Consider the following 12,664-nt stretch of genomic DNA (forward strand, 5'->3'; position numbering starts at 1 on the left):
GGGGGGATTAAGAAGCTCAGGACATGGCAAAATCAAAAAACACAATGGCTGCCGCCGGTGAAAGTATAATCTATGTTTAGAACATGCCTTGTTTTACAACAAACAAAACCAATATATTCCTCCTAGCGTATAGCCAATCATGTACAAACGGGTAAGAGACTCGAGTTATTCAAAGAAATCTAGTAGGGATATACTCATTTATCCTCAGGGGAAGACTGTAAAACTCATCATTTCTTACATCTCCATTCCTGTTTTGGAAGGGAACCCACCATGGGATTCCTCTATCATTAATTGTGTGCTTCCAATCAAGCGTGTTATCGAGCAGCGTCCCGACAATCATTGCCACGGCTGGTGGCGAGGAGAATAATGTGTTCACAATGTTGTTGAACTGCAAAAGTTACAAAGACAAACAATCAGACCAGACCAACATATAAAATATAAATTACAAGTTGATGTATTGGCTCAACGACCAGGACAACTTCAGCCTTTGAATACACATCAAATTAAGAACTATGAAGGTCAATAGCTAAAGAACTTCAGATAATGTGAAGAATCAACATAATCATACTCTAAATCTACTAGCAGAGAAATAACTTTTAGACTTCAATGTCAAGGCCGATTCAAGAGACTAGAATAACCACTCGATCTCGATCATTACAAAGAGTGACCCTTGTTTAATTGCGCATGCATATTTGCTTATTAAATGAATGGGACAATACACACTCACTGGGTATACATTTCTGAAGTAGCTAAATAAAGTTTTAGCTAAGGCAGCAGCACATTTGGAGAACAATGAGGCAGAAAGGACTACAAAAATAGTGTGACTGAAGTGCAACTACTGCAGAGATCTAAATATTGATAAATTGTGGGAGATGGACAACATGGAGGATTTAAATATGAGTCTTGCTAGGTACAAGCGGTTTGGAGCACCAAACCGCGTACCGACTCTGACATGGTTTTTTTTATTGAAAAGAAAAACAAAAGAAGAAAAAATTTGAAAGAAGAAGAAGGTCCTCTATCTCACGAAAATCATTTCCGTCTTCAATTCGCAACGTTTCATTAAATGGATGCCTTACATGCCAGCATCGATGTGCGATTTGGTGTGCGAACTCGCTTGCAAGAAGACCTTTTTTTAATATTCTAAAATGGAATACATACAGCCAAAGAAACATATTACCCCATTATCAGCAAAGCAGAGCATTTCTACTTACCCATTGACCATCTGCTCTTACTGGTCCATGGCCATTATTTAGATCGGTGTTTGTCACAAAATATTGAGGTATTGATATTCCAAGGAACAGGGACAGACCCAAAACATAGAGGTTTCTCAAAGAATTATTATTTGCAAACTGTATGAACGAGATCCCAACAGCAGCTGTGAATAAAGAAACAGGAGAGAAAATTTTCCTTTAAGAAGATATCAACAATATTAAAACAGATTAATTACAACAAGAAGAAAGAAAATCACTCACCAACAATGCCAAATAAAACACAGTAGACGGCAGCAAATATTGATAAAGGAATAGATGCAAAGAGGGCACCAAACTTCCCTGAAAGAACAAAAGGTTACACAATTATAGATAAATAATGCATAAAACCCAAGATTATAGGTAAGGAAACTCATGGTGGAAGCAGAAACAAACCAAATATGGAGAAGAAGATCATGAAAGCAGTTGAAATTTGCACCACCCTTCTGCTCCCTATGTGAGTCAGTCCGAGGAGGCCAACATTTTCTCTACAATATTATCCCAACAAATAGAGTTTTAATGGAGCCTAGTCAAACAGAGTATTGAATGTTCAAGCTATGCTCATTTATTCTTTATTCAAACATGAACCGAGTTTGAACTTATCCACCGAATTAGATTTTGTATTCCCGATTGGTTGACTTTTTTCAACAACTTCAAGCTTGTCCAGGAGTTGCTTGATTAATATATTACTAAAACCTTATAAATTCTCATAATCCAGATTAACAATTAATAACTTGATTATGTGGAGATTAATAACAGTCTCTGGCAGTGATCTTTTGGTAGCCAATAGTGTGTTGTTTGATTTAATATTAACTATCCATCTATAATGTGAAAATCGTGAAGCGTTGCAGTACAATTCAATGCAATCACCTTATATAATAACATAATAGATATACAAAAACCTTGTATGAAAGTCATTTTACAATGTATCATGATCTTACAAATTTGGTTCTATGATAATAGCTAGACATATAAGATAAGCACAATCCTGGCCCCAACGGGACCTGAGTGTTCAAACCATTCTAGGGCTCAAGGTTTCTCACAATGGAGCATACTAAACTACCAGCCTAAACTACTATCCCAATGATTGTTTTGCTGAACATTTATAGGAAGAAAAATTCTATTAATGATCCCCTATACCACACACCACACTTTATTTTTTTATTTTTTTCCCTTACCAAATGTATGGTGTAGGGGGATGATGAGTAGAATGGCTCTTATAGGAATAGTTGACGCTCATGCTAAGTGAAGGCACAAAACAGATTAGTATATTGATCATAAAATGTTGCTTTCTTACACAGATGCAGTAGTACCAACAGCAGCACCAAAGATCCCTTCAAGCAGCATGCCAACACCCTGCATTGGATGATATAAGCCTTAATTTTATATTCTAAATAGTAAAGCAATAGTCAGTATTCATTCATCTTCTGTTAAAGCAATTAGACATATATATATATACACATATTTACACAACAGAGAGAGAGGCGTGACAGCCCATGGCTGTACTACCTGAAGGCCAATACTTCGGCTGAGAACGTGTGCCGGAGGGGGTGTAGCACCTGAAAGACGTGCTGCTGCAAAAAATGTTCCAGTTGACTGCCAAAAGTTTAATGAACACTTCATCAAGAAAAAGAGACCAATGAACTAAATTAAACTTATAGGTTCTACATCAATGTGGAATGTTCCAATATTTACATTAGCCACGTTTGTGGAAATCTAGTACAAAAGGGTAAGTCAATCAACTATTTGTAATGGGCTGATACAAAACATAATAATGAATTTTTCAAAAGGTTCTAAATTGGAATTTTAGCGAATGAACCTCTGCAGATGTAACGAGTGCTGCCCCTATCATTCCAAAGACATGGCTTGCTCTGAATATCGGAGTACCCCACTGAAATGGGTAGGGAAATTTGATCCTAGAATGCCAAAAAAGAAGTCAAAATAAATTATGTACAGAGGGACCCATAATGCAACAGGGAACAGGGAACCCCATTATCTGAACATACCAAGGAGCAGATTGTATGAGGAAGGAATGATCTGTGCGGCAACTCATTTTAGTCTGCTCTGGTACGTTGTTGTAAGCACCAGCCACTGTGAGGATAGCTGCAAAAGCCCAGATGATACCAATGCAAAAAAGCAAAGCGAACCTCTCAAGTATGATATGGCCCTTAGGAATGATGCGCTTCAAATACTGCACAGAAAATCACACAGCTCATCAGACTTTTATAGAGGAATCTTGCATCAAGGCAGGATTTCGGGAAAGATCTATAACCTGCTGGGCAACAACCAGAAGAATAAGCATGGGCAGGCCAATCTCCACACAGTTAGCAAGCTGCATAGAACATACGAGTCAGATGTTGATGTGATGATTTTCTTTCCTTTTTGACAAGTGATTTGATTTTTTTTCTTTCAAAGCCACCAAAGCATTAGAGTGCCCCTTGAGAGAATTACCACTGGGAAGCCCCTCATGAATAGACCAAGACCCACTACACAAACCACCGGTACGAGAACTATGGGACTAAATAGTCTGGGGAGGTGAAAAACAAAGTGAGAACGGTTGAACAAAATAAATTAAAAAAAGAAAAAAACTAGAAATCAGGACTATGTTTCAAGCCAGAATCCTTAAGATGGAAAAAAGTTACAAGTGTTGAATTTGTTGTGTAGAGGGAATTTCTTTTTCCATAGCATGATTACATTACCTAGTCAAATTCCCCCATGCCTTACTATATCCGAGAATGATGTTGACAAAGGAAGATACAATCATGGATCCTTGAATTGTTCTCATTGTGTGGACAAATCTCTGCAAGCAACCTCATTAAAATCATGAAAAAATCCTATGTTTCAAATACTCAAAATATATAACATGCCAGAAAAATCAAAGTTGAGAATAAGAAGGCAAGGTAATTTGATGGTAAACCAGCTAAGCATGCACCTCAACTATCCTAAAATTTAGTTATCAGCAGTACAAAGACGCATGTGCCAATGTTTGTAACATCATCGTTCGAGGAATAGAGTGAAACTTGCAAGGGAAACGGAAAATAAAAACAGCACATGTTACTAAAAAAGAACACATACCATTGAAAAATTCATAAATTGAACATGTAATTCAAGAGAAAGTAACAAGAACTTTAGAACGATGGTGTAGAAAAATGCCATGTCTTATATCACCAAGACAACAACTTTGAGACACGACCAACTTCTAATCAGGTTGTACTTGTTTTCTTTTCAGTCACATAGCTTGAACTTTACATACCTCATGCCCAGTTGTGAAGTTCTCATCACCTAAATCATTGATAATTGCCAACACTGGTAGGAGGAATGCAAATGATGCACCCATCACTGTAGGGAGCCTCGTCCCAAGCAACGTTTGAAGCAATGTGTTCAGTCCCGCCATAAAGAGTATTGTTTGAATGACACGGGCTTTATCACCCTGTTTGCATAAACAGTGAATTTGGAATATTTGGATTAAAGCAAAGTTGTAGTCCATCTAATTCAGCTCGATTATAGAGTAATATTACATACAGTCGTGTAGTACACAAGCACCGTTCAATCACTTTGAAAAAGAGGAGTCCACTATTAAAAAATTATTATTTTTTCATGTGGTCTCATATTCAAAAAGATTGTGCGACTTTTGTGTCCTTCACGATTGCAAATATTATTTTTCATTAGTGTATATATATATATATATATTCGAATCTTGGATAAGACTTACATGGTCCCCACCCATGCGAGGCACTAGTGTTGTAGCAATTAAAACCGTCGTTCCAAGCATTACGATGTAGTGCTGGAATGCCAGTAAGCATGCTTCCGCTGTAAAATTCCCATTAATTTAATTAGTTGCAGACTGTAAAATCAAAATTAAAAAAAATTATAATTAGCTTCAGAATATCCACAACATGTAATTAAGACCAAAAATTCTGAAAAAAAAAAAAAAAAAAAAAAGAGTGATCTGCAATTTTTTATTTTTTATTTTTGGAAAAATACATCTTTTGGTGAAATAGAAAGTTCGGCTAAAGTAGGATAAGTTGTGGAATTAGTTATTTATTAACACAAATTACTAACGGACAGATCACTAATGTTCAAAACATATTTCAATTAAACATGAAATAATAAAAGAGAAGAAGAACCAATTATTACGACAAGAAAAGCGATCCGCAAATTAATCAAGAGGAAAAATACAAGAACTAAGGTATATGAAATCAATTTTTGTGATGATAACTGCTGCAAATTTAAAAAAGATTTCACAAAAATAACTTTATAATCTTACTTACTTATTACATCATTACGTCAATTTATAAATTTATTTTTACCTAATCAGACTATGTATTTTTCTTTTCTGATTCTCTCACAACCCCACCACATACCAAAAAGTGTCCACCTTTTATCACAGAATCTTCAACTTCACCTTCTTTTTTTTTTTCTCGTTTACAGAACTAAAAAAAAAATCAGTATCCTGCACGAACTGAACTACTAAATCAAGTCCCAAAGCAAGAACTAAGAAGAAAGAAGAGGGAGAGACAGAGAGAGAGAGAGACTAACGCCAAGAAGGGTTGGAGTGGATACAGTACTGGAGTTGCTGGAGTTGCTCGGCGGGAGGCCAAGTGGGACCTCTTGCGGCTCCAAGAGGCAGCGCTGGGGGCGGAGGCGCCGACGCCGGCTGGTGGTGGTTTGCCGTTTCCACCATCTTTTTCTCTTTCTTCCTTCGTTCTTTCCCTTTTAAGACTGTAATAATAGCTCTTCCTCTTCCTTCTTGTACTGCTCAGTACTGGGGTAGGTTTTATCCCTCTCCCACACCAAAATCACAGAAAATAGAGAAATACAAAAGGAAAATACCAGAAAAAACAAGGCAAGTGAAAGGAAAGTATTATTAGAATTCAAAAGTAAGCCCAGTTGACATCTTCAACGAAAAAGGAAAGTTCATAAGGAAGTTCCAGATCATTTTATTAACGCATAAATTAGCTCCTTCAGATTCACAGAGAGACAGAGACAGAGACAGCATGGGATTACGTTAAGGGTGTCATGTGTGTACATATAGACTACAGACAGAGGATCATGGTACTTACTGCGCACATAAATAGCGTATGGGCAGAAGGGACGGGACTTTCACGTCTTCGAGGAAGTTTTATATTTTATATGTACTTTCCTTCTTCCTTAATTAATCTCACCAAACTGGCTTTCAAGTTTCTTTATATTACTATTTTGCCATTTTCTTTCCCATCCCACGCCCATTCTAGGCCCTACTCGGCCAACTAGCAAAACTTTGAAGTTTGACCGGCGTCTGGATAATAAATTGAGATAGAAAATAAAAAATAAATAAAATATTATTATTATTTAAAAATTTTAAAAATTAAATTATTTATTATATTTTATATAATAATTTAAAAAAAGAAAATTGTTACACAACTTCCACCACACTCTACACTTCACATTTTTTTAAATTTTTAATATTTTTTTTAAATTTTTTTTTGAGTTTATTGTTTTTAAATTATTTCAAATTTTTTATTCATTTTTCATATAATAAATATTTAATAAAAGAAAAAAATAATAAAAATTAAAAATAATGTAGAGTGTGGAGTGTTAGGAGGTTGTGAAGATTTTTTATTAAAAAAATTATAAAAATGAAACGAAATAAAATATTTTTACGATCCAAAGTCCAAACCAATGAAGTCAAAGCTCGCTTTCTTCCCTTGTAACAAGAAGTCGCCGACACGTCAGGATTTTTTATTATTTTATGAAAAAATTGAAAGGCATTGGACCTTTTTGAACTCTAATAAAAAAGAGTTTTGACCGCTTGGTTGTAAAAATCATTTCATCTTATTTTATTTATTTATTATAATTATTTTAAATTTTTATATAAAATATAATAAATAATTTAATTTTTTTTTAATTTTAAAATAAAAATTACATTTTAATAATATTTTATTCAACTTTCATCTCATCTCATATGTATAATCAAACAAGACCAATCTCATATGATTTTCACATATGGTTTCAACTCATCTCAATATCCAAATACCGTTTAAATATAAACACTTTTCAATCTCAAATTTCTCATCAAATCAATACTTAATCACTATAATTTTCTCAAACTTTCAAATAAAACATAAAAAATAATTTAAGGTTTTCAAATCTCAAAATAAAAATTTTATTAAAAAATTTTATTCTAACAAAATTTTATTTTTTATAATTTTTTTATTCAATTTTTTTTTATTATTTTTTAAAATTTTATAAAATATCTTAACTCAAACTATTTTATTACTATTTATAAGCTATCTCATTAATATTCACATATTTTTTATTTTATTTCATCTCATCTCATTTTTATAATTAAACGAGACTTAAAAAGTTTTACGGCCAGAATAATTTTTAATATATCACATTTATTTTAAAATAAAATAAAAAATCAATTTAATGGATCATTTATTTTAATCCCTATGCTTGGTTAAAACTTAAGCATATCACCTTATTTTCAATATGTACTGACGGAGGCGACTAATTCTTTTTTTTTTTTTTTGAAATAGACTAATTCTAAACTTGTAATAATACGATAGGTTAATTCTAAAAAAAATTACACAAAAATGTAATCTCAAACCGGATAAAGTACAGGGAGTTAATGGTAATTTAACCCTTCTATTTAATATACATTATATTGAAAAACCATTATAATAAGTAAAATTCTGATTCCGCCTGAGCTCACAATCTAACTTATTATATGCATGCAGGGAGGGCATGCATATAACAAATTTGTCTCTTTTTTTTTTCATTTTTTTTTAACATATATAAATATTTTTAAGAAATAAAAAAAAATATCAATACACTGAATGCCACTTTAGTCTTTCGTAATCGTTAAATAAATAGAATAAAATAAAAAAACATCAACTATCAAGATGAGTAGGTAAACTTAGGCGGCATATTAATATTTTTTTTTTTAAATTCAAAATCATTTAAAATCATAAATTTTGGATTAGTTAAAATAATAATATAATATTATTTAATTATAATATTAATAATTCTTTCTTCATATTTTACAACTACGTTAATTATATATTAATTAATAATTTAATTTTTACTTAATTATTATTTTCTGACAATTTCTTTCCTAAACCTATTTTGCAACTACAATAACTATAGTTTTGATGTTTTAAAATATCACTTTTGAAGATAAACAGTATACCTTTAAATATATCTTTAAATATGAAGAAACATTTACAAATATTGTAACTCATATTTGAAGCTACTTGTATTTGATTATTCTAATACAGATGATTTCGTCTCTATTTTTTCAAAATTTGAAGATGAACTACCAAATGCCAGTTTAACATCTACCTTCTACCCCAATGTAAACCATACTGTAATGCAGCACGTCTTCTTCATCTTTTATAGAGATAAAAAATAAAATAAATAAAATAAAAATGAGTGGAATATTTTCAAGCAACTTCATTGGCTGTTTCGAGGTTCAATCCGATCATAATCCTAATCCCAAATTCTTATCCCAATAACTTCAGAATCTCTTAAATTTTGGACCTTTTTGGTTACCTAACTACTCTCAATTCATCATTACAACTTTTTTAAATTCTAACACAAAATATAATAAACAATTCAACTTTTTCAAATCTCAAAATAATAATAATATTAAAAAATAATATTCTAATAATATTTTATTATCTTAACTCAACTCAACTCAACTCAACTCATTTCAACATCCAAACACAACCTTATCTTTTGGGGGAAGGATGATGATACAGCTCCACTGGGACTTCCGTTGGAACTCTAACATGTGTTTATGTTTTTTTTTTTTAAATTATTATATATATATATATATTAATATTTTTTAATAATTTTAAAAAATAAAAATAAATTTAGAATATTATTAAAAATACTTTCTTAATCAAAATATAAAAAAAAAGTTTATTAAAAAATACTTCCTTAATTACGAAGAAAAATAAAAATTCATAAAAAATTATTTTTTATTTTATTTTGTGATTAAGAAAGTATTATTTTATGATATTATAAATTTTTTTATTTTTTAAAAATATTAAAAATTATTAAAAAAATCTATATAAAAAAATTAAAAAAATACACATAATAAAACACATTAGAGCAGCTCTAGCATTTTCCTTTGGGGAATGAACGTCTCTTCCTGTCAACTTCTCTTCTCTTGTCAACATTTGAAAAAACAAAAGTTGCTTCTTTGGAATTTGCTTTGCAAAAATTGTGGCTACCTATTATTACAAATAAAAATTAAGTTTTCTGTGTTTTACTATTTTTCTAAACTCTCAAATAAAATATAAAAATCAATTCAATCTTTTTAAATCTCATAATAAAATAATATTAAAAAATAATATTCTAATAATATTTTATTTAATTTTTAATTTTCAACTGTCATATCATCATATCTCATTTCATCTGTTTAATTAAACAAGACTTAGAATAATCAAACACCTTCAAACTATTAAGATTTGAGTGTGAAGATTATGTCATGTTACCTATTTTTCATTTTATGTTAACAATTATAATTAATTCAAAGTGTCAATTGTTATATAATTTGAGTGTACATTACGAAAACTTTTATTTATTTATTTATTTATTATGCCTTTATCGTTACTCTTATTATCTCGTGATAAAATTCTCTTCACATGTCAAACACCTATATATGTGAACATTTATGTCCTAATTAGACAATGCATGAAAGTTGCCTTCCAAGTTTCTTCGAGGGCTTTCAATTCTCATTCATCATGAAGCCTACCGCCACTTAATATCGAAATAAATAGAAAAAGAAAGAAAAAAATATTGGGAATATTCACCAAGATATTAGATTAATAGCAAAATGGTAGTTTTCCAATTTTGAACTCACTTCTTGGAAATGAACACATAACTTTGGTACGTTCACAAGTGTACATCGAGTAATTGAAGAAATATCACTTTAGTGATCTGATGATTCCGAAAGCGTGAATATAAAATTTTGAATTTAAGACATAATTTATAGGGCTCGCTCTCGGATTGCTATGCCATCCATTAAGGCGAGATGCCTAGTTTGTTTTTAGAGATGAGATGAAATGAGTTGAAATTAAAGTTAAAAAGTTGAATAAAATATTATTATAATATATTTTTTCATATTATTTTTATTTTAAAATTTGAAAAAATTGAATTGTTTGAAAATTTGAAAAAGTTATAATAATGAGACAAGAGGTTTTTAAAATTTTTAAAATTTTGGGTTTTAGTCTTGAAAGCAAATTGACGTGATTTTATATAATACGTTAGATCTATTTTATAATAAAAATAATATTATAACTTGATGTATCATATTAAGACACGTTAGTTTGTGAATTTATTTTTTATATAATTCATCAAAGCATTTCTCTAAATTATTTGGTAGCAAAAGGGGATCTACGAATATGTAAGTGGGTGACAATATATGACACGATCCATAAACTCAACACGAATAAAATACAAAATTAGCGAGTTTGAGTTTGATTTTAATGTTTTAGGTCAAAATAGGTTGACTCGTTAAGACACGATTTATAAACGAGTTAATAAGGTGTCAACTTGCTTAATATGAAATTAATTCATTTTGACCAGTTTAGAATTTATTTCAAAATTAAAATTTTATTATTGTTAAGTTGTAATATTGATGTTTCTCAATATGTTTATGTTTTTGTTGTAATTTTAGACCTATGCTCATATTTGTTATTCTATGGTTTGTAATATTAATTTTATTAAATGTTAAAATTTGAAAAATATTGATATATATTATTAAAAGATTGTGATTATTAATAAATATATATTTTAATTTTTATGTAAAATTATATTAATTAGGTCAAATAAATTATAAGTTTTAGTTCAATTATTTACATAAAATAAACAAATTTAAATTAGTAGTATCGAGTTAACATATTTTTAATTAATTTATAAATAAATTAAAACAGATAACACCATATGATCGATCTGTTATTTAAATAACTTGAGTTAGAATTTATAAATTTGACACGTTTAATTTAACTATTGGATTGAATTCACTTATAAAATATTTATGATTTCATAATACGGTGGCTGCTAATTGCTAACTTCTGATTCTGCCCTGATGTTTTGATGGCCATATTTTAAAACTGATCCTCCCCCTTCTCTTTAGACTTCCCCAAACTCCAGAATCGGCTTGAGCTAAGCTCCCACCCCCTCACTCCTTCCTTCTCCCTCTCTATTTTTTTTTTCAGGCCAAATAAAGGAAGAATCGCCGATCGTGACTTTTTGATACCCAATAGCCAACACGCGCCCCACCAAGAGGTTGCCCAGTCGCCAATCTATATGACCACCGAATGTATCCCCAACTGGAGTGGAGCGTAGCCCGCACGCACGGGACGAAAAATTCAGAATTCATCGACGTGTGGTCCTCAAGCGCCACCAAGGAGCTCTTTGTCGTTGCAACGAGCGGCTATTTCGGAACAGGCGACTCTGTATCTCCCAAGATTGATAGTTGGTTTTCCCTACCGCCGCCTTTTTGTGCACTGTTTTTTTATTTTTACAGTATTTTCACATTGTAGTTTATTTATATCCTGTCTTTATTTTCAAGAAAACAAAAAATTTAAAAACGTTGTGCCTTCGGACCTATGTCCAAAGGATGTTGTCTCCCTTCCGCTTAGGCGGTGATATTGGGATTTTGGTTTTTCCATACTCCAATTAGTACGGTATAGAGTTTTGTTACTTGGTTATTGTAAACTCTGTCATGGATAGAGTTGTGTTATCTCTTAGACTTCTATCTTTAGAGATTTACCGTTTGAATTAGACCATGTTAATTATAAAAGTGTATTAAAAAATTATTAATATTTATAATTCACTTATTTTTTAAATTAATTTTATATATCTTCTTTTAATGAATCGAGATTCGTTCTTATAAAAATATATATATATTTATGATTTCGTACGAGAGATCAAATCGTGCCACCCCAGCAGTTAAAGGCAGGCAATGCGGGGCGAGACAATGAACCTCAGCAGCAGCTACGTGCTTAATTTTGTACACTGGTCGGTTGCTTTTCCTTGTCATTGTCATTGACATTTCCCAAGTTTCAAAGAACACAAAAAACCAAAAACAAACGAATAACTACCCTCACCGAAGGTGTTCCGAAAGTGTGTCCGGATAAGTTTATTTTATTTTATTTATATATTTTTTAATCATCATAAATATTTAAAAAAATAAAAACTTCACAATATTATTAAAAAATAATTCATTAATCACTAAAAAAAAATACTTCGAGACACACTTCCAAAACACTTTTTCCGTGAATTTAACATTTCTGAAAACAAAAACACCACCAAGTGTCAGTTGTCACCGACCTTAAATTATCCGAGCAATCACATTTTTCTTTACAGAATAATACTATGTAGAAGTTTTTAATAGAAAAATTATAAAAAAATAATTTATA

At 31.0% G+C, this 12,664-nt stretch overlaps 1 protein-coding gene across 1 annotated transcript; it reads right to left on the reverse strand.

Annotated features, from left to right (window-relative positions):
* LOC108992308 (nucleobase-ascorbate transporter 3-like) lies at positions 1-6,330 on the reverse strand. Its single transcript, XM_018966838.2, has 14 exons — positions 5,787-6,330; positions 4,960-5,057; positions 4,501-4,677; positions 3,947-4,047; positions 3,699-3,774; positions 3,520-3,579; positions 3,254-3,438; positions 3,067-3,163; positions 2,757-2,843; positions 2,545-2,603; positions 1,644-1,735; positions 1,473-1,550; positions 1,212-1,375; positions 1-388 (listed from the first exon to the last, which is right to left on the reverse strand). Exons 1-14 carry the CDS (start codon positions 5,929-5,931, stop codon positions 170-172), a joined length of 1,638 nt encoding a protein of 545 aa, XP_018822383.1. The 5' UTR covers positions 5,932-6,330; the 3' UTR covers positions 1-169.
* Between the last annotated feature and the right edge of the window lie 6,334 nt (positions 6,331-12,664).

This window comes from Juglans regia, chromosome 15 (genome assembly GCF_001411555.2).
Source record: "Juglans regia cultivar Chandler chromosome 15, Walnut 2.0, whole genome shotgun sequence".
Taxonomy (NCBI): Eukaryota; Viridiplantae; Streptophyta; class Magnoliopsida; order Fagales; family Juglandaceae; genus Juglans; species Juglans regia.

Coding starts and splice junctions, on each gene's coding strand:
- LOC108992308 (XM_018966838.2), bottom strand. CDS start 5,931: ATGGTGGAAACGGCAAACCACCACCAGCCGGCGTCGGCGCCTCCGCCC. Junction 5,058..5,786: donor CCACTCCAACCCTTCTTGGC/GTTAGTCTCTCT, acceptor GGAATTTTACAG/CGGAAGCATGCTTACTGGCA. Junction 4,678..4,959: donor CTCGCATGGGTGGGGACCAT/GTAAGTCTTATC, acceptor TTATGCAAACAG/GGTGATAAAGCCCGTGTCAT.